This window comes from Filicampus tigris, chromosome 19 (assembly GCF_054856515.1).
Source record: "Filicampus tigris isolate MCC_2025a chromosome 19, RoL_Ftig_1.0, whole genome shotgun sequence".
In the NCBI taxonomy this organism is placed as follows: Eukaryota; Metazoa; Chordata; class Actinopteri; order Syngnathiformes; family Syngnathidae; genus Filicampus; species Filicampus tigris.
In genome coordinates this window covers 7,365,065-7,392,295 of record NC_141235.1, presented here as the reverse complement: position 1 = coordinate 7,392,295, position 27,231 = coordinate 7,365,065, and the positions used below count along the sequence as shown (strand labels likewise).

At 41.4% G+C, this 27,231-nt stretch overlaps 3 protein-coding genes and 4 long non-coding RNA genes across 29 annotated transcripts; 3 read left to right on the top strand and 4 right to left on the bottom strand.

Annotated features, from left to right (window-relative positions):
• The first annotated feature begins 654 nt into the window (after nt 1–654).
• On the top strand, nt 655–3,404 carry LOC147129231 (uncharacterized). Of its 3 annotated transcripts, XR_015082575.1 has the most exons (12): nt 659–907; nt 1,171–1,200; nt 1,294–1,308; nt 1,392–1,637; nt 1,722–1,875; nt 1,957–2,025; nt 2,086–2,152; nt 2,221–2,516; nt 2,585–2,645; nt 2,703–2,857; nt 2,932–3,009; nt 3,091–3,404. It is a non-coding gene; the product is annotated as an uncharacterized LOC147129231 (long non-coding RNA). The 3 variants fall into 3 exon arrangements; XR_015082576.1 differs by having other exon boundaries at nt 655–907; nt 2,226–2,516; nt 2,703–3,009; XR_015082574.1 differs by having other exon boundaries at nt 657–907; nt 2,703–3,009.
• On the bottom strand, nt 1,256–7,489 carry LOC147129230 (uncharacterized). Of its 4 annotated transcripts, none has more exons than XM_086016621.1 (11): nt 7,340–7,489; nt 5,813–5,900; nt 4,807–4,889; nt 3,060–3,373; nt 2,730–2,823; nt 2,567–2,636; nt 2,345–2,506; nt 2,197–2,261; nt 1,931–2,033; nt 1,688–1,853; nt 1,256–1,441 (listed from the first exon to the last, which is right to left on the bottom strand). In XM_086016621.1, the coding sequence occupies exons 2-5, from the start codon at nt 5,861–5,863 to the stop codon at nt 2,801–2,803; spliced, it is 471 nt and encodes a 156-aa protein (XP_085872747.1). In that variant the 5' UTR covers nt 5,864–5,900; nt 7,340–7,489; the 3' UTR covers nt 1,256–1,441; nt 1,688–1,853; nt 1,931–2,033; nt 2,197–2,261; nt 2,345–2,506; nt 2,567–2,636; nt 2,730–2,800. The 4 variants fall into 4 exon arrangements, with proteins under 4 accessions (XP_085872747.1, XP_085872745.1, XP_085872746.1 ...); XM_086016619.1 differs by lacking the exon at nt 7,340–7,489 and adding an exon at nt 6,153–6,220; XM_086016620.1 differs by lacking the exon at nt 7,340–7,489 and adding an exon at nt 6,153–6,220 and having other exon boundaries at nt 2,360–2,506.
• On the top strand, nt 6,552–14,649 carry LOC147129229 (uncharacterized). 8 transcript variants are annotated; one of them, XR_015082567.1, is made up of 9 exons: nt 6,552–6,697; nt 7,346–7,423; nt 8,959–9,031; nt 11,011–11,092; nt 12,503–12,998; nt 13,104–13,175; nt 13,275–13,350; nt 13,458–13,727; nt 13,857–14,649. XR_015082567.1 is itself a non-coding variant. In XM_086016624.1 (5 exons), the coding sequence occupies exons 1-5, from the start codon at nt 6,645–6,647 to the stop codon at nt 11,272–11,274; spliced, it is 387 nt and encodes a 128-aa protein (XP_085872750.1). In that variant the 5' UTR covers nt 6,558–6,644; the 3' UTR covers nt 11,275–11,290. The 8 variants fall into 8 exon arrangements, 1 of the variants encoding a protein (XP_085872750.1); XR_015082564.1 differs by having other exon boundaries at nt 13,101–13,175; nt 13,286–13,350; XR_015082563.1 differs by having other exon boundaries at nt 13,101–13,175.
• Nucleotides 13,567–15,216, bottom strand: LOC147129228 (uncharacterized). Of its 6 annotated transcripts, none has more exons than XR_015082572.1 (7): nt 15,117–15,216; nt 14,786–14,815; nt 14,674–14,699; nt 14,349–14,393; nt 14,126–14,261; nt 13,865–13,972; nt 13,567–13,798 (listed from the first exon to the last, which is right to left on the bottom strand). It is a non-coding gene; the product is annotated as an uncharacterized LOC147129228 (long non-coding RNA). The 6 variants fall into 6 exon arrangements; XR_015082573.1 differs by having other exon boundaries at nt 13,933–13,972; XR_015082568.1 differs by having other exon boundaries at nt 14,126–14,256.
• Nucleotides 15,217–17,701: 2,485 nt separating this feature from the next.
• LOC147129227 (uncharacterized) lies at nt 17,702–22,434 on the top strand. Its single transcript, XM_086017449.1, has 4 exons — nt 17,702–17,818; nt 18,536–18,642; nt 20,643–20,724; nt 22,115–22,434. Exons 1-4 carry the CDS (start codon nt 17,766–17,768, stop codon nt 22,200–22,202), a joined length of 330 nt encoding a protein of 109 aa, XP_085873575.1. The 5' UTR covers nt 17,702–17,765; the 3' UTR covers nt 22,203–22,434.
• Nucleotides 22,081–24,907, bottom strand: LOC147129226 (uncharacterized). Of its 6 annotated transcripts, XR_015082720.1 has the most exons (12): nt 24,787–24,907; nt 24,465–24,494; nt 24,353–24,378; nt 24,028–24,072; nt 23,805–23,920; nt 23,607–23,654; nt 23,104–23,470; nt 22,920–23,012; nt 22,768–22,833; nt 22,556–22,688; nt 22,430–22,476; nt 22,081–22,345 (listed from the first exon to the last, which is right to left on the bottom strand). It is a non-coding gene; the product is annotated as an uncharacterized LOC147129226 (long non-coding RNA). The 6 variants fall into 6 exon arrangements; XR_015082722.1 differs by having other exon boundaries at nt 22,920–23,470; nt 23,537–23,654; XR_015082721.1 differs by having other exon boundaries at nt 22,430–22,472; nt 22,920–23,470.
• Nucleotides 24,908–25,719: 812 nt separating this feature from the next.
• Nucleotides 25,720–27,050, bottom strand: LOC147129225 (uncharacterized). Its single transcript, XR_015082627.1, has 2 exons — nt 26,993–27,050; nt 25,720–25,946 (listed from the first exon to the last, which is right to left on the bottom strand). It is a non-coding gene; the product is annotated as an uncharacterized LOC147129225 (long non-coding RNA).
• Nucleotides 27,051–27,231: the final 181 nt, after the last annotated feature.

Sequence of the window (27,231 nt, the reverse complement as noted above, 5' to 3'; positions counted from 1 at the left end):
ATATGTGGCTTGACAATAAAAGCCGAAAAATCTGGTTAAATCAAGTCCTGAAGACATGTTTTTAACTTGAGAAAGTTTGGAGCGAAACACAAGATACAATTAAAAATGTTTTTAGTGAGCTTTGAGTAGCAACGCCGCCTTGTTGTGTGACCGTCGTTTTACATTTTGTATTTGTGGAGACACGGCGGTGCTACCGTCGAAGCTGGTTTTAAAAAAAAAAGAGAATGCGTAGTCACGAAGTCCATGTAACGTATTATGCATGCATGATACACATTTGACATCGCACTGCTACACTACACTTTCTAATTTCACGATGGCGCAGATTCGATAGCCGAATGGTCTAAAATGTTGCGTGCGGTTCAGGCGATCCTGGTTCGATACCAGCCCACCGCTCCGTTCCCAAATTAAACTTTGCGCAGAGCTGGATTTGAACCCGTGCTTCCTGAAGCAAACGTAAAGTCTTTAACCACTCGACTGTCGGACATTGCTAATGAATGGTCGTATGGTTGTATTTATACGATGACCTACGCACTGTACCGTAGTTCGTTACCATGTTGGATAAATGTGACTTTAAAAGGGGCGGTCGCACATGACACTGTAGTCGAGCGGATTATTCCATTCCCCGTGACTCGGACGAGCCTGGTACGATCCCAGGAGAAACTAGTTCTGCTATCCGCCAGAGCCTCCACTTTGTAGCTAGTTTCTTTACTATTAGCCTCTGTGTTAAATAAATTGTACATTTTGTTAACTTTTTTTTTTTCCTGGAAGTGACGTAATCACCGGAAACCTATATAAGTGGAGCCAAAGGAGCAATCATTCTCTTTCTCACCTCTGACAGCTCCGGTCGTCCTAGTCCAGCTGCTGCTGCGCACGCATTTCCACAAGATGGATCGACAACTTTGACAAGGTGAGTGTTCACTCTTTTAATAGCCTCGTAAAACTCGCAGCTTTTGCTCACTTTGGACGAAAAGTAGCACTTTTGGTGTGCTCACGCCTTGCTAAAATGCTAAGCTAAAACGTTTGCAATTAACTTATACGACCTGAAATTGCACGAAAACGCATTTTTTGGGGTACGTACATTCTGATACATGGATGAACGCAATAATTTTAGCATTTCATCATGGCAATTTGTGTACCAACTATCGAAGCGTTTGCTCCAACCTTTTTCAGCATCTGGACAACAGCGCCGTTTTGACGAAGGTAAGTAGACAAAACTTGGGACAATTCACACACACACACACACGCACGCATCAACTTGATTCATTCAGTTTAATTGTGAATTTCTGTCCACAGGTGCAAATCTCCAAAGTGAGCTTCAAGTGGCCGACTCCTGTGACTTCAGAGGTTAAGTGTTTTAATCAAGTGTCTAATTGTCTCATTTCTGTCCGCAGGATTCCATCTTGAACAGAGCAGCCAGATTGACTGCAAAATGGCAGAATTCCTGTTTTTAGAAACACAAGATGGCATTAAACAGACTTTTAAAAAAGGATTTGACTGCGTGCTTATTCTTACTGCAGGCTTGCATATTGAAAGGCCCAAATGAGCCTAAAATGGCTGACTTCCGGTGTCTTTTTGGAACATGGCTTCATGAGACTTTTGCCAGTCTACCAAATGTCAGGTTGCTAAGCCACTAGCTTGTAAGACTGAATATTGGAAAGAAGAATGCTTGCTTACGGATTTGACCCACCTTAAGTCTGTGCTCATTTTAATGTGTGCTGCAGGATAACAAGCTGAACCTTTTGCGTCACCCCAGGAAGAAGCACCAGCCAAGATTCTGAAGGAGTCCTGATGTGTCCATTCCCCTTTTTTTTTTTTTTTTTTTTTTTTTTTTGTCATGACAGAAGTTAACAGAGCTGTGGAACAAGAATGTGTGAGGTGAGCTTTTTTTTTATGCTTGACATGTTTCAGAACACTCAACAAGGTACTTTACCTTTTTGTCCTGCTCATGTCCACCAGGTGACGCTGAAGAACCTGATTGTGCAGCATGGATGACTTGGGAAGCAGTGCTGGCTCCTCTTCGTCAAGGTTGGGACCTGTTACAAAGACAAACTCTGAATCAAAGTGCTTGACTGTTTGTCGTTCTAGGTGGCACTGGTGCAGGCCTTCAGGAAACATGGCGTCATGATCAACTTCCTGTCCAACATGCTGTCAGGTGATGAAAGCTACAAAAATAAACTGTAGAAGTTTAGTCCTCACCTGTTCTTTTGAATTTGCATGCAGTGCAGCTTCCTGTCAGGGACTGTGCCGAGACCCTCCACCCGCTGGGCAAAGAGACAAATTCTGCATTAACATGCGGAAGGTCCTCAAAGCTGCCGACATTTTCAATGTTGAAATAAAAACGTACTAAATTGCAGCTTGCCTGGTCCCTTGTTTGTTTGTCCACGCTGGAGAAGCCTCCACGCCAGTCCAGAGTTTCAGGAGCTGGCTGACTTGACCACGCAGGGACCGTCGGACATGACGTCCAACTTGCCACGGTGTACCAGATGACCGCATCAATGAGGAGCTCCTGCACAAGCGTACAGTAAAACTTGGCTGCATTTCTGGTTAGTAATTGGCGTCTACTCACATGTTGCTTGTCATGCAGATGGAGCCACTGGGGTGAACTGTGTCAAAGTGCAGCTGCCTGAGGAGGAGCCCTTTTGTTGGTAAGAGAAGGCACATTTCAGATGGCATGTTCCGAAGTTGAATAATGACTCTTTTAGTGTCAAGTGTGGCGCAAGATGTCGTACCGGCTCACAGCCCAAGAAGAGTGCAACACATGCCAGCAACTGTTTTCTTGTTGCTCCTCATCCACAAGGTGTTAAAGCCAAACTTTGAGGCAGCCTGAGAAGAAGTGGGAGACATTTACACTTGGACGGTACGCTCTTGAAATTCTTTGACTGCACAATCCCCAAACTTTTTTTTTTTTTTTTTTTCCTCCCTCCTTTCTAGGCAGCAAGGAACATGATCAGCTTCCATCATGCAGCTGTGACTACTCAAGTCCCAGAAACAACTAGTCTGTTGCCTCTGGTAGGTTTGAAGCCTAAAACATCTTATTCTGCACCAAAGATTGACTTAACCTTTTGACTCACGGATCCCTTTTTGTCTTAGGCCCACACGCTTGTCTACGTCGTTCTTCTCACTGCCCGACCACTCCACCTGCTGCCCGACCACTCCACCTGCTGCCCGACCACTCCACCTGCTGCCCGACCACTCCACCTGCTGCCCGACCACTCCACCTGCTGCCCGACCACTCCACCTGCTGCCCGACCACTCCACCTGCTGCCCGACCACTCCACCTGCTGCCCGACCACTCCACCTGCTGCCCGACCACTCACCGCCTTGCAACGAGCAGACTGTCATCCAACTTGTAACTTGTTTGTGATTGTATACTCTGCAAAAGTAATAAAGCTTGATTACAAACACTTTAACTCTCAACTTCATTCACAAACACATCACAAAAATCATAACATAGAAAAAAAATCTTACGCTAAAAAATTAACAAAACAAAAAAAAACCCTAACATTTTTTTTCAATTTTTTTCAAATTTTTTTTTTTGTTTTTTTTTTTTATCCCAGAATTTTTTTCAAAATTTTTTTTTTTGAAAAAAAAAAAAATACTGGGTGGAGCAAGGAGGATAAAATGCTGTGATTGGTTGAAGTGTGGGTGTGGCCATGCAAATTAGATGCGCTGTGATTGGTGGAGATTTTAAATAAAGTGCTGTGATTGGTCAGTTTTGCCAAACCGCCAGATACACAAATTTCTGCATTCTGATTGGTTGCGGGCATGGCTATGCAAATTAGAGCTTCACTGTGATTGGTGGGATTGGATTTGGGGGCGTGGTTATGCAAATTTGGGGCACTCTGATAGGCCGGCATGTCAAAAGTGGGCGTGGCTATGCAAATTACTGCATTCTGATTGGCTATGCAAATTCGAGCTGCCCTGTGATTGGTGGATTCAAAATTTGGGCGGAGTTAGGGGCGGTCCTAGCAGCAGATAGCTTTTTTGAAGGCACTATCGAATCTTCAGGTCAAAGTTGCACTTCAGGCACTACATGAGACACAAGTCTTTTACCATTCCCCTCAATCTCACATGACCCAAAGCTCGATGAATTGAAAGATCTCGAGTTTTGAGTCATGTGGAGACAAACAGGAGTAGTAATGGTACACTTGTGTCCACAGTAGTAGTGACTGCAACTCTCACCTCAAGACTTCAAGCAGCCGTTGAAGAGCTTGCTACTTGCATGCATTGAGGGCAGATTTACCAATAAAACGCAAAGACTCCCGTTCAAGTTGAACAATTTATTGTACAGAAAAGATGACATGACAAAGCATTTGACCAAGCAACGTTTGTGCGGGCTAACGCAAGTTGCACACACAAACGTTGACGACAGGCCGTGGATGGAAGCAGCCTAAGTTGTTGTATGCTTGATCAGCTGCTGTGTGATGTCACTTCCTTCTAATGATGCACCCATAGTAGATGTGGCACCAAGGGGGGCGTGAGCACATCCGACATCTCGCACTGGCACGTGCCATGCCAAGTGCACGTGCCATGCCAAGTGCCATGTACTGCACATCATCATCACACACTTCCGGACATGTTTTCCAATGACACTGATGTGAACCAAGTAAGTCAAAAACTAACTCGGCCCACATCAATGTCATTGAAAAACATGTCCAGAAGTGTCTGATGCCGTTCGTGGAGTACATGACACAGAAGTTTAAGTTCAGTGAGAAAAAGGTCGGCGCACTCACGTCCACCTTGTGGTAGAATGTGACATCACACATGAGCTCCTCATGCACACAGCACTGCTGACTGACTACTCACATGTGTCCAAATGCAGGTTGCCGTCCCGTCCGCATGGCCCGCAAGTCCGTCAGCTGCACCTTTGGACGTGAAGCCTCTTCCATCTGGTCAGGCAGAAACAAAACAAAAGCAATGAGTAACACACTTCTTGACTGCAAAAAGTTGAATATTGTTGCTGTCCTGTGAAAAACACATGTCCAATTTTAGAAAAAAATAAAACATCACATTAATGCGATGTCTGTAACGCGGAAACACCATTCGCATAAAAATAAAATTGAAAGAAATGGACATAAGTGTTTTTCACATGACAGCGACGATATACTTCAACCATTCCCACATTGAGAGCATTAAATTGAACATTTTTCACATATTTGTCATTTTACCAGAATAAAGCGGTATATTTTTACGTGAATTTCAAAAAATGGCCACGCATGTAAAGCATGCGTTTGGGCAATCACCTCCTGGCTTTTTGTCCACACCGGACATACAATAAGCAACTAATGCTCCTTTCAATCAATAATGGCCACAAAGTACAGATACTGAAATAATTTGATGATGTGCCATGCGTACAGAGTCTAATATTGTTCAAAGCTTGACCAAAGTAGAACTACCTGAGGGGGCAAATTGCTGCTCTGATACCGTTCTGTCACCTCTTGTAAAAATACCACTTGATTCTCGTAATATTGCAATTTTCAAATCTCACACTTTTCCGCCATATCGTCCAGCCCTATTTGGACTATAATGTTTAAGAATTGTGGTGGACTTAGGTTTTTATTTTCAAAATCAAATGAAAAGTGCTCAACTTGATATGTTATGAATTAAAAATTGAACGTGTATTTCTTTAACACCATATATTTTTAAAGGCAGGGTTCTAATCAACAGTGGCCCGGGTCCACTACATGGCTCTCGGGTTTTGATTAAAAAACAATTCGGCTTTAGCTTGAGCAGATGTAGCTCATGTTTTGATTCACAAGATCGAGGCACGCGCTACATAGAACCAAACGGAAGAAAAAGCAGCATGCGCTACCTTTGTTGTTGACGTTAGTCGCGAGATGTGCAGGTGGAAGGCCAGCAGCATGTGAAGCCATCACTCTTCCATTGTAGGACATCAGCTTCTGTGACACACCAAACAACATTCAAGTCCACGCGTTCCATGATTTACTTGCGATTGACACCTGGGCTCAATTTGTGGGCGTGCTTGTTGACTATCCACCCTTTGTTGACATTAGATTTTAACATAGCCAGCTTCCAGTGACGTAGAGAGTAACAATAAACAAACTAGACGGCCTAAGTACAGAAACATGCTTCCACCATGTGGAGATACATATATACAACATTTAGAGTTTAAAAATGTTTCAAATACTCACTCGAAACGCTGGCAGACATTTATCGGAAATGATTTGTGCTGAACCGGATGTTTACACGGAAAGCGACGAGGTTCTATTCAAAGTCGGAAGAAAGTTTGTCTCCCCTGGCGGTTGTTTTACTTTATTGAATACAACGTATTAAAACAACTTTATAATAAAAAAAAAAAAGTGCGTGTTTCATTGAATAAACTGTCAACGCAAAACATCTTTCCAAATCACCTGTGGAGAGGGGAAGGGGATTGTGGTTTTGCTGTTTTTTAAAAATCAACACTTGGTTGTCCCCAAAATATGAATGGGTGCTAGTTTTGGGTTTGTGTTGGACACTTGACCTTTGGGGGGCAGTAATTCATTTGTTGTGACCAGTCTACCGTAAAGAAAAAAAGAAGAAAGAACATCCATCATTAGCTAAACCGATATTCCTCAGAACATCGTAATTGCAACAGCTCATACTTTTTCCTACCTTTTACGGTAACAGAATACTTCGTGGAAGTTATGGAAAAACTTTCAACCAAAGCTCCAGCAAGTCAGCCACAAAAGAGAGTGAGGTATGTGATCTGCTTGATTGTCGATGCCAAAATATGGACCAATAACTTAACTTTTTAATAAATTTGATACTGGTGTTATTAATAAACGACGGCAGATTCGGAATCGGCACCAAAAAATAATTTAGGAAATGCATTTGCATCTGTGATTTGAAAAAATTGAAAAAAAAAACCAACATTTCGGTTTTTTGCGTCACATGTTATTGTTCAGCGAAGCAAGAAGGATGTTTAGCATGCTTACTATGTTTGTTGGTGTTGGTTCTACAAATTGAAGGGGGATAAGGCGGAAAGGAAGTCTACAGACTCCCGAAAATGATCACAAATCAGGGATTTCACGCCCCGGAAAAAAAAAGTGAAAGACGAAGACGACTGTTGCTGGTTGCAATAAACAGAGGCAGCCTACCAAACTAAGACTATGGTTGACTTTGACCGGATCACTTTGTCACAGGAAAATATTCTCTGAAATACGATCGCTCTTTGTTCCATTCTTCAACTGTAGTATTTTTATCTCATTAGATTGACTTCCCTAAATAATATGTATTTATTTATTTTAATGTGACTGTCCTGTAAAGTAGTGCGTTGCCCCGCCAGTAGCAGATGAGACCAGCAGCAAAACAAAACCTAAGAGGTTGTTTTTTTCCTTACTTGCAGCGATGAATCGGGTCAATGTGTCAACCGAGTGGCCCGCACCAGACGTCCAAAAGCTCCAGGCCGCCCTGTCACAGAGAGGTAGGTACCCGTCAACCTGACGCGTCTGCGGCCGGCCGGCTCGTACACACCGGTGGTGGAAGTAATCCCTCCGCCTCGAGGCTTGTCATTTTCCCCGTTTGGTGCGAGTGGGTGGTATGCCCTCTGATTGTCGCGCTGAGCGCGGATGGACTTGACGGTCCGTGCTGTGTTTTTGGGCCCAGACGAGGGCAGACACGCAACTTTATGCCCCGTGGTTGGGCATTCTCAAACTCCTGCAGGGCTTCCCTTAGACAGACGTGACCAAAATATCAGATCCTGCCATACAGCGCTGCCGCGTCACATCACACGGAAATATGTTTACTATGTCAACATGTTCACAATTGTATCTTGATTGATTTAATAACAGTACAGTTTAATCCATTTATGTTTTTGCTCAAACTAATAGGAAATGATTGTATGTTCCCACGCAAAACCACATGATCGTTTGTCAAAAACAATTAGAACCTTGAGGATTTGGATTTTACAAAAAAAAGGACCCGTTGAGTTTAAATGTAATAATACTAATAATAATAAAAATAAATATTTAATTACTGACAGAGTTCAAATAATGTTCGACCAACAACAATTTCTCTGATCAATAACCCGTCGCGTTTAAACTCAAGTGTCTCATTAGCGCTCAGATGACTGAACATTTTACTGTTTGTGAACTTTACTATAAATTACTCAAATGGCTGTTTTTAACCATTCAATTTATTGTTATATTTTGTTGTATTTAGTATTATTTTTCACAAGAGCCTTATGTTTTATAAGTTCAAGACAATACAATAATGCTGTTACTGAAAGCATACTGAACACCAATTGATAGGCTAACTCCGGGGTGCCGACCCGCTCCGGAGCCGCATGCGGCTCTTTCCTCTTTATGTTGCGGCTCTGCGTGGTTTGGGAAAATAAATTATAAATGTATGATTGAAGTGCATGTTATTTGTCTCAAAAACGTGCATCGTGTTTTATATAGTATAGTCAAAGTTTTTGGCCACTTTCATATGTGGAGCTGTGTTGGATACCTTTTTGATTTTTTTTGTTTTTTTTTTTTGCAATGCGACTGCAGTCTGAACCTCCAAGTCGCACAAATTCGACATTGACGCCAGGAGCCCAAAATGCGCTGCACACCGGCAGAGGGATCAGTGCTGACAGCGACTCTACAGTTGTTTTTATTGATTTTAATTTAATCCCACTTGAAGCATGAAGCACAAAGTGGACATTTATGGTGATAGTCGTAATTTAGCCACGGCTCGATCGGCTATTTTTTTATTACTCGCGGTTAACACGTCAAGTCAACTTAAGTGACGTCTCCGTTAAATGAGATCGAAAAAGCCTCGCCTCATCATTTCCCCCAAATACTGTATTTCTACGTCAACAAGAAATACGGTTGTCTGCTGAGCCACAAACGCAATTCACACGCAGAGTAATGAGAAATGCACACACAACATTAAAAAACACATGAAAATCACCAATTTATTTGTGGATCTGAAAAATGTGAAATTCGCGGATGCATTTGTGTGTCTAATTTTCAGGCAAATCTCTCCCCGAGTTCACCTGCTGCTGGTCGTCTACCTACACATCTCACCATCAACATATTCTTCAAAGGTATTGCATGTTGCATTTTCTTCTATGTAGCAGTATGCCTCTGGTGCTCCAGGGGGTCAAAACATTAGGGACACCGGCACAGTCTAATGACACCCAATGTTGTTATTTTATAAATATACTTTTAGTTTAAATCATGGCTGTGAAGAAAAAGCAAGTAGCAAGTTATGGTTTAATAAAATTAATGAAAAATCAAAAATTGAAATAAAATAAAAATACTTTTTCAAAAATGAAAATAGTAGTCCCCCCTGGGTTCACGCTGCAAATGAAGCCACCACTCTGGTGAGCACCCATAAAGATTGATTGCTGAGGCAGCTTTTAAAGACAGAGCTGTCAAATTGTATGTTGTCAATAAATGTAGTGTGCTGGGACGTGACGTTGCCAGACAGAAAGAGCCTCCACCCCAACATCAACAATTTAGCCAAACCTTTGAGTATGCGGTGTACAGGTGCAGCTTCACTGAGAGGCGTCTTGAATATGTTGCTGACCAAAATTTTATGTTGCTTTTGTTCTGCTGGCGATTGCAGTGAATAAAAATCATTAGTGTTGCTTTTTTAAACACCTTCAAATTGTTAAGAATGTTATAATCTAAATTGATCCTGAAAAAAATAGTTAGTGCTGTCAAGCGATTCATTTATTTTAATGAATGCAAAATTTAACATAAATCGTAATCACATTTTTTCAACTATAATTTTATACGAAGCTTGTAACAGATACTTACTTTCGCAAAATCTTGGAATAAAAAAATGTAAATTATATTTTGATTCAGAGCCTGTTCAAATTGCTTTCTTTGGCACTTGAATATGATTCTTTGAGTATGTGGGGGTGGAGCCTTTTCTGTTGCTGGAATGACCTTCCATTAAATGTCAGGCAAGCCACCTCTCTGTCCATTTGTAAAAGCCGTTTGAAGACACATTTCTAGTCTTTGACTTTTGATCCGACGTGAGACTGACACATTTCTGCTGTTTTCCAGCACTGTCTACTGTCTATAGTAATTTGTGTTTTAATTTATTGCGTGCACTTGTTATAGTTTTTGTTATTGTAATGTAAAGTGCAGCTGCAGTTGTGATGAAATACGCGATATAAATAAAGTTGTATTGTATTGTATAGAAATACAGTTGAACGATATGCCAAAGACATATTTTGGATTTCTCCAATGAGTAACTTTTTAAAGTAAAACTACGTAAAAGTCAATCTTTGTCGGTCTTTGCGCCAGTGACTCTCCTCTAAAGTTTGGCTGCAAGGTGAGCAGAGGTCACCTCCCACAGGAATTAAATAAAACTGAGTTCTGTTTTGTTTTTTCGCTTTATGAAATTTAGATTAATCTCCAGAATGAACGCTTTAATTTTGACAGCCCTAATTAGAGTCCAATATTGCATTAATGGACAATTTAATGTGCGATTTCCCCAATTAATAATTTGACATTCTAATTCAAAGTATTATTTGGGCCAGGGAAAAATAACAAGCAAAACTGTTATCTTACATCGGTCAACTTAAAGTGTGGTATACTTTTGCTAAGAGTTGTGTATTTTGGAAATGTAAAGTAATACTTATCAGGTGTTGTAAAGTGGCATTTTAAAAATTAGAGGTAAAGGAATGCTTTCAAGGGGAACAGATTGTTGCCCATTGGAGTCGTTTTACTTTTTGTGTAGGTTTGAACAATATTTAACTACTCTTTCTTAGCACATGAGCTGACTATTTTCAGTTGGAGGACTTTGAGGCCCTGCTTGAGCAGTTGATTGAAAGGAGCATGAATTGCTCATTGGATGGCAGGTGTGGAGAGAAAGCCACCCGCTGTTTGCTCACACAGATGCATGACGTGTGTGGGCACATTTGCAAATGGATGTGTTAAAAGTCAAACTATACCACCTTATTTTTCTAGCAATACGACTTGAATCTTAAAATTGACTTAAAAAAAATTAGAAAACAACTTTTATGTCCAGAATAGAGTTAATTACTGCTTTTATTTTCTGCCTGACCAGATGGAGGAGGCTTCGTGCGAAAAGGTGCAACCGACGACTTGTGGGACATGGAGAAGGGAAGGCCAAGCTGCATTTGGACCATGTGAGTATTGAGCAGTGTGTGAGTATTGAGCAGTGTCGTGTGCTTGAGGAGCTGATGTGTGATGTCACATTGCACCACAAGGTGGACGTGAGTGCACTGAACCTCAACTTATGCTTCAGGCACTACATGACACTGTGAACCACAACACCATCATCGTCAGACACTTCTGGACATGTTTTTGAATGACACTGATGTGGGCAAAGTTAGTTAAAGAATGTCATATTTAAAAAAAAAAAAAAAAAAAAGTATATCTACTATTTTTGACTAACTTGGTTCACATCAGTGTCATTTAAAAATATGTCCAGCAGTGCGTGATGATGGTTTTGTGCTGTACACTTAGTTTTTGTCCCAGTGTGCTCACGTCCCCCTTTGGTGCCATCGGCTAAAGCATCATTTCAAGTAAGTGACATCAGGCATGAGCTCGTCAAGCAGGCAACACTTAAGCTTCTTTCATCGTCAATGTCTGTGTGTGCAACTTGAGTTAGCTCACACAAACATTGACTGGTGAAATGCTTTCATATCGTCATGTTAGCTTCTCCGTCCAATAAATTGTTCAACTTGAATTGGAGTGTTTGTGTTTTATTGGCAGATCTGCCTTCATTTGAAGCCTTTCATGCATGTCGGTTGCTGCATTGGAAAACTATTCCAAAGGCTGCTTGGAGTCTTGAGGTGAGAGTTGCACGTCAGTCACCCCTACTGTGGACACAGATGTCACATTACTACTCCCGTTTGTCTCTTCATGACTCAAAACTTGAGCAATCTTTAAATTCATCGAGCTTTGGGTCATGTGAGATTGAGGGGAATGGTAATAGACTTGTGTCTCATGTAGTGCTGAAGTGCAACTTTGACCTGAAGATTCGAAAGTGCCTTCAAAAAAGCTATCTGCTGCTAGCACCGCCCCTAACTCCGCCCAAATTTTGAATCCACCAATCACAGGGCAGCTCGAATTTGCATAGCCAATCAGAATGCAGTGATTTGCATAGCCACGCCCACTTTTGACACGCCGACCAATCAGAGCGGCCCGAAATTTGCATAACCACGCCCACTTCCTGCCCGCCAATCGCTGCGCTGCTGATTTGCATAGTCCCGCCCACCTTTTGACCAATCACAGCCTTTTGTCTGTTTTGCTCCACCCTCTTCCAGACCCATCGGCCAATCAGAAAGCCTTATTCCAGCCTTGCCACACCCATTTTCCAGTACATTCCACCCAAAAAAAAAACGGGAAAAAAAAAAATTTAGAAAAAAAAAAAAAAAAATTGGGAAAAAAAAATTTAGAAAAAAGGGTTTGAAAACATTTTTAGATTTTATGGTTTTGTTACTTTGCTTTAAGCAAGTTTTTTGTGATGTGTGTGTAAGGATGAAGTTGAGAGTTTAAGTGTCATTTGTAATCAAGCTTTATTTCTTTTGCAGAGTAGACAATCGCAAACAAACAAGTTACAAGTTGGATGACAGTCTGTTCGATGTCCAGTGCTCAAGTGGTCAGCCAGCGAGAAGAACGAAGACAAAGTTGCAAGTTGGATGACAGTCTGCTTGTTGCGAAGCGGTCAGCCAGCAAGAAGATCTTGGACAAGCAAGTGCACCTAAGACAAAAAAAACAACATCCGTGAGTCAAAAGATAAGTCAACGTCTTGTGCAGAAGATGTTGCGGGCTTGAAACCTACCAGCGATCAAGACTTCACAGGTGCGTGATTATGATCTTGTTTCTTGCTGCCTAGAAAGGGGAAGAACAAAAAAGTATTGGGTCAGAAAGTTGTCATGAGAATTGTGCAGTGAAAATAATTTAAAGAGCATACCGTCCAAGTGTAAATGTCTCCCATTTCTTTTCAGGCTGCTTCCAAGTTTGGCTTCAGAACCTCATGGATGAGCAAGCAACAAGAAAGGCAAAAGTGTCGCTAGCTGTGAGCAGGTACTCCATCGTGCGCCACCCTGGACACAAGAACAAACCATTCAACTTTGTCGAGACAACTGGAGCATGCTAGCTGAAATGAAATGTTCCTTTTCTTACCAGCAGAGGACTCCTCAGGCAGACGCACTTTGAGTCATGTTGCAGCACTCCAGTGGCGCCATCTGCAGGACAACAAACGTGAGTAGAAATTTATTACTAACCTGAAATGCAGTCATCTGGAACACCACTGCAAGCTTCATTAATGCACCATTCAAGTTGGATGACGTGTAAAGACAGTCTCCTCGTAGCTGTATGGTGAAGTCAGTTGGCCCGCAAGGAGCGCACTAACCAGCGTGGGGACCTAAAGACAAAGGTTAACGCAAAAGCTATGGCATGAGCAACGTAACAATCTAGTGTTTCACCTTTAATAACATGGCGACTCATTTTTACTTCACTTTCAAATACTTGGATTCACTGTAGGCTTCCACTGCAGCAGCTGGTCGAACTCCTGAAACTCTGGACTGGTGCAGAGACTTCTCCTGGATGGAAAAAACTACAAATACCACAAACGATGGACCAGACAAGCTGCTATTTTTTAGTACTTTTATTTGGATGTCTTAATATTGACAATGTAAGCAGCTTTGAGGACCCTCCACATTTATGGAGAATTTCTTTGCCCAGCAGGTGGAAGAGAACCTGACGGCACTTTTACTGGAACCTGCCGTACATGCCAACTCAAAGAAAAAGCAGGCGAGTGCTCTTTCAACATGCCAAGTTTTTTGTAGCGCGTTAAACTGTCAGCAAGTTGATCATGGCGCCACCTAGAAAACAAAGAAACAGTCAAGTACTTTGATTCATCAAGTTTGTCTTTTGCAACAGGTCCCAACCTTGAAGAGGAGCAGTCAGTCCTGACAACATTGGCAAAACTGCTGAGAAAAAAAAAGAAAATGCTCACTCCGTCTTGTTCCACAGCTCTCAATGAAGCTCTGGCATGACTGCAGAAAAAGAGGGGGAGGAAAAACAAAGAAGTTTGAAATGGACGCTTCTGGAGAGTCTTCCTTACGTCTCATCCAGAATCTTGGCTGTTGCTTCTTCCTAGAGTGATAATGTAGCAAACATTAAAGTTGCCATTGAGTACATGTTCCTACCTGACTCGGGTATCAAATCCAGGTCCAGAAAGTCAAACCCCTGCCACAGTTCGGCTGTAGCCGCAGGTGCTTCCACTCAAGCGGCAGGTAAACGAGCTCCCCAGAAGCACCTGTGGCTGGATTTGACACACCTTTGCTGATTGATATCACAGGAGGCCCTTTGCTCAGCAATTGCTGAAATTAGTCAAACATTTGTACATGTATGAAAAGGTGTGCGTTTTACCAGTGAGGAGAGCAGAGCTGGATGCCTCTTCAACAGCATGGTGGCCTGAAAGAAAAGGGAATGTAAGCATTCCACTTCAAAATATTCAGCCTGAAAAGCTAGTGGCTTAGCAGCCTGACATTTGGTTGACATGCAAAAGTCTCATGATGCCAAGTCCCAAAAAGACAGCAAGTCACCCATTTTAAGGGTCATTTGGGCCATTCTATTTAAAATGAGCCTGTAGACAGAAATAAGAATCAACAGACACACAGATACTTGATTTAGTCTGTTTAATAATGATATGTTTTATATAAAAACACAGAAATTGTGCCATTTTGCAGTCAACCTGGTCGTTTTGGTCAAGATGCAAGCCTGTGGACAGAAATCAGACAGTTAACGCGCATGTATGAAAATATACTTGATTTATTAAGTTTAATGGTGAAGTTTTGTCTACTTACCTTCGGCAAAACGGCACTGTGGTCCAGATGCTGGAAAAGGTTTGAGCAAACGCGTCGTTAGTCATTGTCAAACAAAGGAGCTGCATTACTGTTGAGCAAACATCAACGTAACCACGAATAATCATTTAAATTGTGTTCATCCATTTATCAGTGTGTACGTTCCAAAAACACGTTTTGGTGCAATTTAAAGTCGTAGGAAGTGTTAACTACCAACGCTTGAGCAAACGCTTTAGCTTGCCATGAAAGCAAGGCGCACGCTAAAAGTGCTACTTTAGTTCGAGGTGAGCAAAAGCAGTGCGTTTTAAGAGGCTATTAAAGATTGAGAACTCACCTTGTTTCAGCAGTTTCCGATGAGCTTGTTGAGATGTGTGCTGAGCAGCAGGAGGACGAAGACGACTGGACGCTGTCTGCATGCTGAGAAGGGATGATTGTCCCGGTTTCCTCGACTTAAATAGGTTTCCGGTGATGACGTCACTTCCAGTGAAAAAAAAATTAAAAACTTTTAACACAGAAAGCTCAGAGATAGACGGGTGTAAATAAGTTGTGTTATATTGTAAATGCGGTCGCGAAGTAATGGAAGCATTGTCATATATACCCACCGGGATTCGAACCCGAGTAGTCTGATAATAAACAGTGGAAGTCTACCACTGGACCACCACTTAGTCGAAGTACTTGATGCTCTGTGTAGTACATATCATACATGATGAAGCAGTGACAAGCGAATGTGTAGATTAATGCACACATATTGAACCTACTGAATGTTCTCGGAAGATCTGACATGGTCGAATGGTTAGTCTTGCAACTTGGAATGTAGGAGATCCGAGTTCGAGTCTTGCTTTGTCTTCCATTTAATTTGTAAATGGAGCAAAGAGTGAGGCTCGAACCCGGGTCTCCCGAACACCAAGGAACTTCTTATACCACTCGGCCATTTTGGCGGAGAAAACACGATTTTTTTGTCTATTTATTGGATTATGGTCAACAACAGCTGTTTTACAGACATCCATCTATCCGGCCACTAACCGAGCCGCTTATCCGCAGTTGCATGAAAAAACGAAATGTAATTGGGGAGAGGGTTGGCATCCCTCGTGAAGTGGTCACTTAGACCGCTAACATTCCATGTGGACTGTGTGATGACACAAACAAATAAACACCCACCCCACAGTGTTTACTACCACTAACTTCATGATGTCCTCCAACAGGAGAGAGTTTGCAAACTCTACTTGGTTTGAAATTGAAGTCGAATATGACAAAGAGGCAGTGTAGTTTGTTACTTTTCTTTATTGGTGATCGTAAATACAGTGCTTGAATAAAACACACAAGCGTCTTGTCTGCTTCAATCACAAACAGTCGCAAATGTGTAGTTCGTGTTTTAGTTTCAAGATGCTTTGTCGATAAAGGAAACGCTGCTGGGGGGTTGAGAAGCGTCTCGTCTCCGCGGGTGGGGGGAGTGGGTGGGTCGCTTACTGGTCCAACAGGTCTGTAGCCTTCACCTGCAACACACAACGAAACATGGTGAAATCAAATTTAATAATAAATAAATATATATCTCTCTCTCTCTGTCTCTCTCCTGGCTTTTTGTCCACACCGGACACACAATAAGCAACTAATGCTCCTTTCAATAAATAATGGCCACAAAGAACAGATACTGAAATAATTTGATGATGTGCCATGCGTACAGAGTCTAATATTGTTCAAAGCTTGACCAAAGTAGAACTACTTGAAGGGGCAAATTGCTGCTCTTATACCATTCTGTCACCTCTTGTAAAAATACCACTTGATTCTCGTAATATTGTAATTTTCAAATCTCACACTTTTCAGCCATATCGTCCAGCCCTATTTGGACTATAATGTTTAAGAATTGTGGTGGACATAGGTTTTTATTTTCAGAGTCAATTGAAAAGTGCTCAACTTGATATGTTATGAATTAAAAAATGAATGTGTATTTCTTTAACATCATATATTTTTAAAGGCAGGGTTCTAATTAACAGTGGCCCGGGTTCACTACATGGCTGTCGGGCTTTTATTAAAAAACAATTCGGATAATAGCATTCAGCTTTAGCTTGAGCAGATGTAGCTCATGTTTTGATTCACAAGATCGAGGCACGCGCTTCATAGAACCAAACGGAAGAAAAAGCAGCATGCGCTAGCTTTGTTGTTGACGTTAGTCGCGAGATGTGCAGGTGGAAGGCCAGCAGCATGTGAGGCCATCACTCTTCCATTGTCGGACATCAGCTTCTGTGACACACCAAACAACATTCAAGTCCACGCGTTCCATGATTTACTTGCGATTGACACCTGGGCTCAATTTGTGGGCGTGCTTGTTGACTAGCCACCCTTTGTTGACATTTGATTGTAACATAGGCAACGTCCAGTGACGTAGAAAGCAACAATAAACAAACTAGAGGGCATAAGTACAGAAACATGTTTCTACCATGTGTAGATACATATATACAACATTTAGAGTTTAAAAATGTTTTAAATACTCAGTCGAAACGCTAGCAGACATTTATCAGAAATGATTTGTGCTGAACCGGATGTTTTTACGGAAAGCGACGAGGTTTAATTCAAAGTTGACGAGGTTTAATTCAAAGTTGGACGAAAGTTTGTCTCCCCTTGCGGTTGTTTTAAGTATATTGTAACGTTAGAATAAAAAAGTGCGTGTTTCATTGAATAAACTGTCAACGCAAAACATCCTTCCAAATCACTTGTGGAGAGGGGAAGGGGATTGTGGTTTTGCGGTTTTTTAAAAATCAACACTTTGTTGTCCACAAAATATGAATGGGTGCTAGTTTTGGGTTTGTGTTGGACACTTAACCTTTGGGGGGCGGTAATTGATTTGTTGTGCCCAGTCTACCGGAAAGAAAAGAAGAAAGAACATCCCTCCATTCATTAGCCAAACCGATATTCCTCAGAACATTGTAATTGCAACGGCCCATACATTTCCCTACCTTTTACGGTAACAGAGTACTTCGTGGAAGTTATGGAAAAACTTTCAACCAAAGCTCCAGCATGTCGGCCACAAATGAAAGTGAGGTATGTGATCTGCTTGATTGTCGATGCCAAAATATGGTCAAAACCTTAACTTTTTAATATATTTGAAAACTTGGGTTATTAATAAACGACGGCAGATGCGGAATCAGCACCAAAAAAAAACTTTTAGGAAATACATTTGCATCTCTGATTTGAAAAATCAGGAAAAAAAACATTTCTGCAAAAGCCGCATGTTTTCATCATCCAGAATGCAGTGCCCGCTTCCATTTCGGATGCCATTCCCCGCTATCACGTCACTTTTTTATTATTATTATTATTATGATTATTATCAGTGGGGTTTTTTTTGCGTCACGTGTTATTGTTCAGCGAAGCAAGAAGGATGTTTAGCATGCTTACTATGTTTGTTGGTGTTGGTTATACAAATCGAAGGGGAAAAGGCGTAAAGGAAGTCTACAGACTCCCGAAAATGATCACAAATCAGGGATTTCAAGCCCAGGAAAAAAACAAAAGTGAAAGACGAAGACGACTGTTGCTGGCTGCAATAAACAGAGCCAGCCTACCAAACTAAGACTATGGTTGAATTTGTTCGGAACACTTTGTCACAGGAAAATATTCTCTGAAATACGATCGCTCTTTGTTCCATTCTTCAACTGTAGTATTTTTATGTGACTGTCCTGTAGAGTAGTGCGTTGCCCCGCCAGTAGCCGATGAGACCAGCAACAAAACAAAACCTAAGAGGTTGTTTTTTCTTTACTTCAGCGCTTGCAGCGATGAATCGGGTCTATGTGTCAACCGAGCTGCCCGCACCAGACGTCCAAAAGGTGGCAGCACCCCTCCAAAGCTCCAGGCCGCCCTGTCACAGAGAGGTAGGTACCCGTCAACCTGACGCGTCTGCGGCCGGCCGGCTCGCCCACACCGTAGTATGCCTCTGGTGCTCGAGGGGGTCAAAACATTAGGGACACCGGCACAGTCTAATGACACCCAATGTTGTTATTTTATAAATATACTTTTAGTTTAAATCGTGGCCGTGAAAAAAATCAAGTAGCAAGTTATGGTTAAATAAAATTACTGAAAAATCAAAACCTGAAATAAAATAAAAATACTTTTTCAAAAATGAAAATAGTAGTCCCCCCTGGGTTCACACTGCAAATGAAGCCACCACTCTGGTGAGCACCCATAAAGATTGATTGCTGAGGCAGCTTTTAAAGACAGAGCTGTCAAATTGTATGTTGTCAATAAATGTAGTGTGCTGGGACGTGACGTTGCCAGACAGAAAGAGCCTCCACCCCAACATCAACAATTTAGCCAAACCTTTGAGTATGCGGTGTACAGGTGCAGCTTCACTGAGAGGCGTCTTGAATATGTTGCTGACCAAAATTTTATGTTGCTTTTGTTCTGCTGGCGATTGCAGTGAATAAAAATCATTAGTGTTGCTTTTTTAAACACCTTCAAATTGTTAAGAATGTTATAATCTAAATTGATCCTGAAAAAAATAGTTAGTGCTGTCAAGCGATTCATTTATTTTAATGAATGCAAAATTTAACATAAATCGTAATCACATTTTTTCAACTATAATTTTATACGAAGCTTGTAACAGATACTTACTTTCGCAAAATCTTGGAATAAAAAAATGTAAATTATATTTTGATTCAGAGCCTGTTCAAATTGCTTTCTTTGGCACTTGAATATGATTCTTTGAGTATGTGGGGGTGGAGCCTTTTCTGTTGCTGGAATGACCTTCCATTAAATGTCAGGCAAGCCACCTCTCTGTCCATTTGTAAAAGCCGTTTGAAGACACATTTCTAGTCTTTGACTTTTGATCCGACGTGAGACTGACACATTTCTGCTGTTTTCCAGCACTGTCTACTGTCTCTAGTAATTTGTGTTTTAATTTATTGCGTGCACTTGTTATAGTTTTTGTTATTGTAATGTAAAGTGCAGCTGCAGTTGTGATGAAATACGCGATATAAATAAAGTTGTATTGTATTGTATAGAAATACAGTTGAACGATATGCCAAAGACATATTTTGGATTTCTCCAATAAGTAACTTTTTTAAGTAAAACTACGTAAAAGTCAATCTTTGTCGGTCTTTGCGCCAGTGACTCTCCTCTAAAGTTTGGTTGCAAGGTGAGCAGAGGTCACCTCCCACAGGAATTAAATAAAACTGAGTTCTGTTTTTTTTTTTCGCTTTATGAAATTTAGTTTAATCTCCAGAATGAACGCTTTAATTTTGACAGCCCTAATTAGAGTCCAATATTGCATTAATGGACAATTTAATCTGCGATTTCCCCAATTAATAATTTGACATTCTAATTCAAAGTATTATTTGGGCCAGGGAAAAATAACAAGCAAAACTGTTATCTTACATCGGTCAACTTAAAGTGTGGTATACTTTTGCTAAGAGTTGTGTATTTTGGAAATGTAAAGTAATACTTATCAGGTGTTGTAAAGTGGCATTTTAAAAATTAGAGGTAAAGGAATGCTTTCAAGGGGAACAGATTGTTGCCCATTGGAGTCGTTTTACTTTTTGTGTAGGTTTGAACAATATTTAACTACTCTTTCTTAGCACATGAGCAGACTATTTTCAGTTGGAGGACTTTGAGGCCCTGCTTGAGCAGTTGATTGAAAGGAGCATGAATTGCTCATTGGATGGCAGGTGTGGAGAGAAAGCCACCCGCTGTTTGCTCACGCAGATGCATGACGTGTGTGGGCACATTTGCAAATGGATGTGTTAAAAGTCAAACTATACCACCTTATTTTTCTAGCAATACGACTTGACTCTTAAAATTGACTTAAAAAAAATTAAAAAACAACTTTTATGTCCAGAATAGAGTTAATTACTGCTTTTATTTTCTGCCTGACCAGATGGAGGAGGCTTCGTGCGAAAAGGTGCAACCGACGACTTGTGGGACATGGAGAAGGGAAGGCCAAGCTGCATTTGGACCATGTGAGTATTGAGCAGTGTGTGAGTATTGAGCAGTGTCGTGTGCTTGAGGAGCTGATGTGTGATGTCACATTGCACCACAAGGTGGACGCGAGTGCACTGAACCTCAACTTATGCTTCAGGCACTACATGACACTGTGAACCACAACACCATCATCGTCAGACACATGTTTTTGAATGACACTGATGTGGGCAAAGTTAGTTAAAAAATGTCATATTTAAAAAAAAAAATAAAAAAAAAAGTATATCTACTATTTTTGACTAACTTGGTTCACATCAGTGTCATTTAAAAATATGTCCAGCAGTGCATGATGATGGTTTTGTGCTGTACACTTAGTTTTTGTCCCAGTGTGCTCACGTCCCCCTTTGGTGCCATCGGCTAAAGCATCATTTCAAGTAAGTGACATCACGCATGAGCTCGTCAAGCAGGCAACACTTAAGCTTCTTTCATCGTCAATGTCTGTGTGTGCAACTTGAGTTAGCTCACACAAACATTGACTGGTGAAATGCGTTCATATCGTCATGTTAGCTTCTCCGTCCAATAAATTGTTCAACTTGAATTGGAGTGTTTGTGTTTTATTGGCAGATCTGCCTTCATTTGAAGCCTTTCATGCATGTCGGTTGCTGCATTGGAAAACTATTCCAAAGGCTGCTTGGAGTCTTGAGGTGAGAGTTGCACGTCAGTCACCCCTACTGTGGACACAGATGTCACATTACTACTCCCGTTTGTCTCTTCATGACTCAAAACTTGAGCAATCTTTAAATTCATCGAGCTTTGGGTCATGTGAGATTGAGGGGAATGGTAATAGACTTGTGTCTCATGTAGTGCTGAAGTGCAACTTTGACCTGAAGATTCGAAAGTGCCTTCAAAAAAGCTATCTGCTGCTAGCACCGCCCCTAACTCCGCCCAAATTTTGAATCCACCAATCACAGGGCAGCTCGAATTTGCATAGCCAATCAGAATGCGGTGATTTGCATAGCCACGCCCACTTTTGACACGCCGACCAATCAGAGCGGCCCGAAATTTGCATAACCACGCCCACTTCCTGCCCGCCAATCGCTGCGCTGCTGATTTGCATAGTCCCGCCCACCTTTTGACCAATCACTGCCTTTTGTCTGTTTTGCTCCACCCTCTTCCTGACCCATCGGCCAATCAGAAAGCCTTATTCCAGCCTTGCCACACCCATTTTCCAGTACATTCCACCCAAAAAAAAAAAACGGGAATAAAAAAAATAAAATTTAGGAAAAAAAAATTTAGAAAAAAAGGTTTGAAAACATTTTTAGATTTTATGGTTTTGTTTCTTTGCTTTAAGCAAGTTTTTTGTGATGTGTGTGTAAGGATGAAGTTGAGAGTTTAAGTGTCATTTGTAATCAAGCTTTATTTCTTTTGCAGAGTAGACAATCGCAAACAAACAAGTTACAAGTTGGATGACAGTCTGCTCGATGTCCAGTGCTCAGCCAGCAAGAAGATGACAAAGTAGCAAGTTGGATGACAGTCTGCTCGATGCCGAGTGCTCAAGTGGTCGGCCAGCAAGAAGAACGAAGACAAAGTTGCAAGTTGGATGACAGTCTGCTCGTTGCGAAGTAGTCGGCCAGCGTGAAGAACTTGGACAAGCGTGTGGACCTAAGACAAAAAAAAAAAAAAAATCTGTTAGTCAAAAGTTAAGTCAACGTCTTGTGCAGAATATGTTTGGGGCTTGAAACCTACCAGCACTCAAGACTTCACAGGTGCGTGATGATGATGTTCCTTGCTGCCTAGGAAGGGGAAGAACAAAAAAGTATTGGGTCAGAAAGTTGTCATGAGAATTGTGCAGTGAAAATTTAAAGAGCATACCGTCCAAGTGTAAATGTCTCCCATTTCTTTTCAGGCTGCTTCCAAGTTTGGCTTCAGAACCTCATGGATGAGCAAGCAACAAGAAAGGCAAAAGTGTCGCTAGCTGTGAGCAGGTACTCCATCGTGCGCCACCCTGGACACAAGAACAAACCATTCAACTTTGTCGAGACAACTGGAGCATGCTAGCTGAAATGAAATGTTCCTTTTCTTACAAAGCAGAGGACTCATCCTCAGGCAGACGCACTTTGAGTCATGTTTCAGCACTCCAGTGGCGCCATCTGCAGGACAACAAACGTGAGTAGAAATTTATTACTAACCTGAAATGCAGTCATCTGGAACACCACTGCAAGCTTCATTAATGCACCATTCAAGTTGGATGACGTGTAAAGACAGTCTCCTCGTAGCTGTATGGTGAAGTCAGTTGGCCCACAAGGAGCGCACTAACCAGCGTGGGGACCTAAAGACAAAGGTTAACGCAAAAGCTATGGCATGAGCAACGTAACAATCTAGTGTTTCACCTTTAACATGGCAACTCATTTTTACTTCACTTTAAAATATTTGGATTCACTGTAGGCTTCCACTGCAGCAGCTGGTCGAACTCCTGAAACTCTGGACTGGTGCAGAGACTTCTCCTGGATGGAAAAACCTACAAATACCACAAACGATGGACCAGACAAGCTGCTATTTTTAGTACTTTTATTTGGAGGTCTTAATATTGACAATGTAGGCAGCTTTGAGGACCCTCCACATTTATGGAGAATTTCTCTTTGCCCAGCAGGTGGAAGAGAACCTGACGGCACTTTCACTGGAACCTGCAGTACATGCCAACTCAAAGAAAAAGCAGGCGAGTGCTCTTTCAACATGCCAAGTTTTTTGTAGCGCGTTAACCGGTCAGCAAGTTGATCATGGCGTCACCTAGAAAACAAAGAAACAGTCAAGTACTTTGATTCATCAAGTTTGTCTTTTGCAACAGGTCCCAACCTTGAAGAGGAGCAATCAGTCCTGACAACATTGGCAAAACTGCTGAGAAAAAAAAAAAAAAAATGCTCACTTTCCACCACCGTCTTGTTCCACAGCTCTCAATGAAGCTCTGGCATGACTGCAGAAAAAGGGGAGGAAAAACAAAGAAGTTTGAAATGTACACTTCTGGAAAGTCTTCCTTACGTCTCATCCAGAATCTTGGCTGGTGCTTCTTCCTGGAGTGATAATGTAGCAAACATTAAAGTTGCCATTGAGTACATGTTCCTACCTGACTCTGGTATCAAATCCAGGTCCAGAAAGTCAAACCCCTGCCACAGTTCGGCTGTAGCCGCAGGTGCTTCCACTCAAGCGGCAGGTAAACGAGCTCCCCAGAAGCACCTGTGGCTGGATTTGACACACCTTTGCTGATTGATATCACAGGAGGCCCTTTGCTCAGCAATTGCTGAAATTAGTCAAACATTTGTACATGTATGAAAAGGTGTGCGTTTTACCAGTGAGGAGAGCAGAGCTGGATGCCTCTTCAACAGCATGGTGGCCTGAAAGAAAAGGGAATGTAAGCATTCCACTTCAAAATATTCAGCCTGACAAGCTAGTGGCTTAGCAGCCTGACATTTGGTTGACATGCAAAAGTCTCATGATGCCAAGTCCCAAAAAGACAGCAAGTCACCCATTTTAAGGGTCATTTGGGCCATTCTATTTAAAATGAGCCTGTAGACAGAAATAAGAATCAACAGACACACAGATACTTGATTTAGTCTGTTTAATAATGATATGTTTTATATAAAAACACAGAAATTGTGCCATTTTGCAGTCAACCTGGTCGTTTTGGTCAAGATGCAAGCCTGTGGACAGAAATCAGATAGTTAACGCGCATGCGTGAAAATGTACTTGATTTATTAAGTTTAATGGTTAAGTCTTGTCTACTTACCTTCGGCAAAACGGCAATGTGGTCCAGATGCTGGAAAAGGTTTGAGCAAACGCGTCGTTAGTCATTGTCAAACAAAGTAGCTGCATTACTGTTGAGCAAACATCAACGTAACCACGAATAACCATTTAAATTGTGTTCATCCATTTATCAGTGTGTACGTTCCAAAAACACGTTTTGGTGCAATATAAAGTCGTTAACTACCAACGCTAGAGCAAACGCTTTAGCTTGCCATGAAAGCAAGGCGCACGCTAAAAGTGCTGCTTTAGTTCGAGGTGAGCAAAAGCAGTGCGTTTTAAGAGGCTATTAAAGATTGAGAACTCACCTTGTTTCAGCAGTTTCCGATGAGCTTGTTGAGATGTGTGCTGAGCAGCAGGAGGACGAAGACGACTGGAGGCTGTCTGCATGCTGAGAAGGGATGATTGTCCCGGTTTCCTCGACTTAAATAGGTTTCCGGTGATGACGTCACTTCCAGTGGAAAAAAATAAAATAAAAAACTTTTAACACAGAAAGCTAAGAGGTAGACGGGTGTAAATTAGTTGTGTTACATTGAAAATGCTGTCGCGAAATAATGGAAGCGTTGTCATATATACCCACCGGGATTCGAACCCGGGTTGTCTGATAATGAACAGTGGAAGTCTACCACTAGACTACCATTTAGTGGCAGTCTCCGACACTCTTACAAGTACATATCATACATGATGACGCAGTGACAAGCGAATGTGTATATTAATACACCGATATCGAACCAACCGAACGATTTCAAAAGATCTGACATGGTCGAATGGTTAAACTTGCTGCTTGGACTTTAGGAGACCCGCGTTCGAGTCTTGCTTTGCCCTCCATTTAATTTGTAAATGGAGCTAAGAGTGAGGCTCGAACCCGGGTCTCCCGAACACCAAGGAACTTCTTATGCCACTCGGCCATTTTGGCGGAGAAAATGCGATTCTATTTATTGGATTATGGTCAACAATCTGTTTTAGCTGTTTAACAAACATCCATCTATCCGGCCACTAACCGAGCCGCTTATCCTCAGTTACATGAAAAAAGGAAATGTAATTGGGGAGAGGGTTGGCATCCCTCGTGAAGTGGTCACTGACACCGCTAACATTCCACGTGGACTGTGTGATGACACAAACAAATAAACACCCACCCCACAGTGTTTACTACCACTAACTTCATGATGTCCTCCACCAGGAGAGAGTTTGCAAACTCGACTTGGTTTGAAATTGAAGTCGATCATGACAAAGAGGCAGTGTAGTTTGTTACTTTGCTTTATTGGTGATCATAAATACAGTGCTTGAATAAAACACACAAGCGTCTTGTCTGCTTCAATCACAAACAGTCACAAATGTGTAGTTCGTGTTTTAGTTTCAAGATGCTTTGTCGATAAAGGAAACTGCTGGGGGGTTGAGAAGCGTCTCGTCTCCGCGGGTGGTGGGAGTGGGTGGGTCGCTACTGGTCCGACAGGTCTGTAACCTTCACCTGCAACACACAACGAATCATGGTGAAATTAAATTTAATAATAAATAAATATTAAATAAACATTAATACTATGATATATATATATATATATATATATATATATATATATATATATATATATATATCCTGGCTTTTTGTCCACACCGGACATACAATAAGCAACTAATGCTCCTTTCAATAAATAATGGCCACAAAGTACAGATACTGAAATAATTTGATGATGTACCATGTGTACAGAATCTAATATTGTTCAAACCTTGACCAAAGTAGAACTACTTGAGGGGGCAAATTGCTGCTCTGATACCATTCTGTCACCTCTTGTAAAAATACCACTTGATTCTCGTAATATTGTAATTTTCAAATCTCACACTTTTCAGCCATATCGTCCAGCCCTATTTGGACTATAATGTTTAAGAATTGTGGTGGACTTAGGTTTTTATTTTCAGAATCAATTGAAAAGTGCTCAACTTGATATGTTATGAATTAAAAATTGAATGTGTATTTCTCTAATACCATATATTTTTAGAGGCAGGGTTCTAATTAACAGTGGCCCGGGTTCACTACATGGCTGTCGGGCTTTTATTAAAAAACAATTCGGATAATAGCATTCAGCTTTAGCTTGAGCAGATGTAGCTCATGTTTTGATTCACAAGATCGAGGCACGCGCTTCATAGAACCAAACGGAAGAAAAAGCAGCATGCGCTAGCTTTGTTGTTGACGTTAGTCGCGAGATGTGCAGGTGGAAGGCCAGCAGCATGTGAAGCCATCACTCTTCCATTGTAGGACATCAGCTTCTGTGACACACCAAACAACATTCAAGTCCACGCGTTCCATGATTTACTTGCGATTGACACCTGGGCTCAATTTGTGGGCGTGCTTGTTGACTAGCCACCTTTTGTTGACATTTGATTGTAACATAGGCAACGTCCAGTGACGTAGGAAGCAACAATAAACAAACTAGAGGGCCTAAGTACAGAAACATGCTTCTACCATGTGTAGATACATATATACAACATTTAGAGTTTAAAAATGTTTTAAATACTCACTCGAAACGCTCGCAGACATTTATCAGAAATGAGTTGTGCTGAACCGGATGTTTTTACGGAAAGCGACGAGGTTTAATTCAAAGTTGGACGAAAGTTTGTCTCCCCTTGCGGTTGTTTTTGTATATTGTAACGTTAGAATAAAAAAGTGCGTGTTTCATTGAATAAACTGTCAACGCAAAACATCCTTCCAAATCACTTGTGGAGAGGGGAAGGGGATTGTGGTTTTGCGGTTTTTTAAA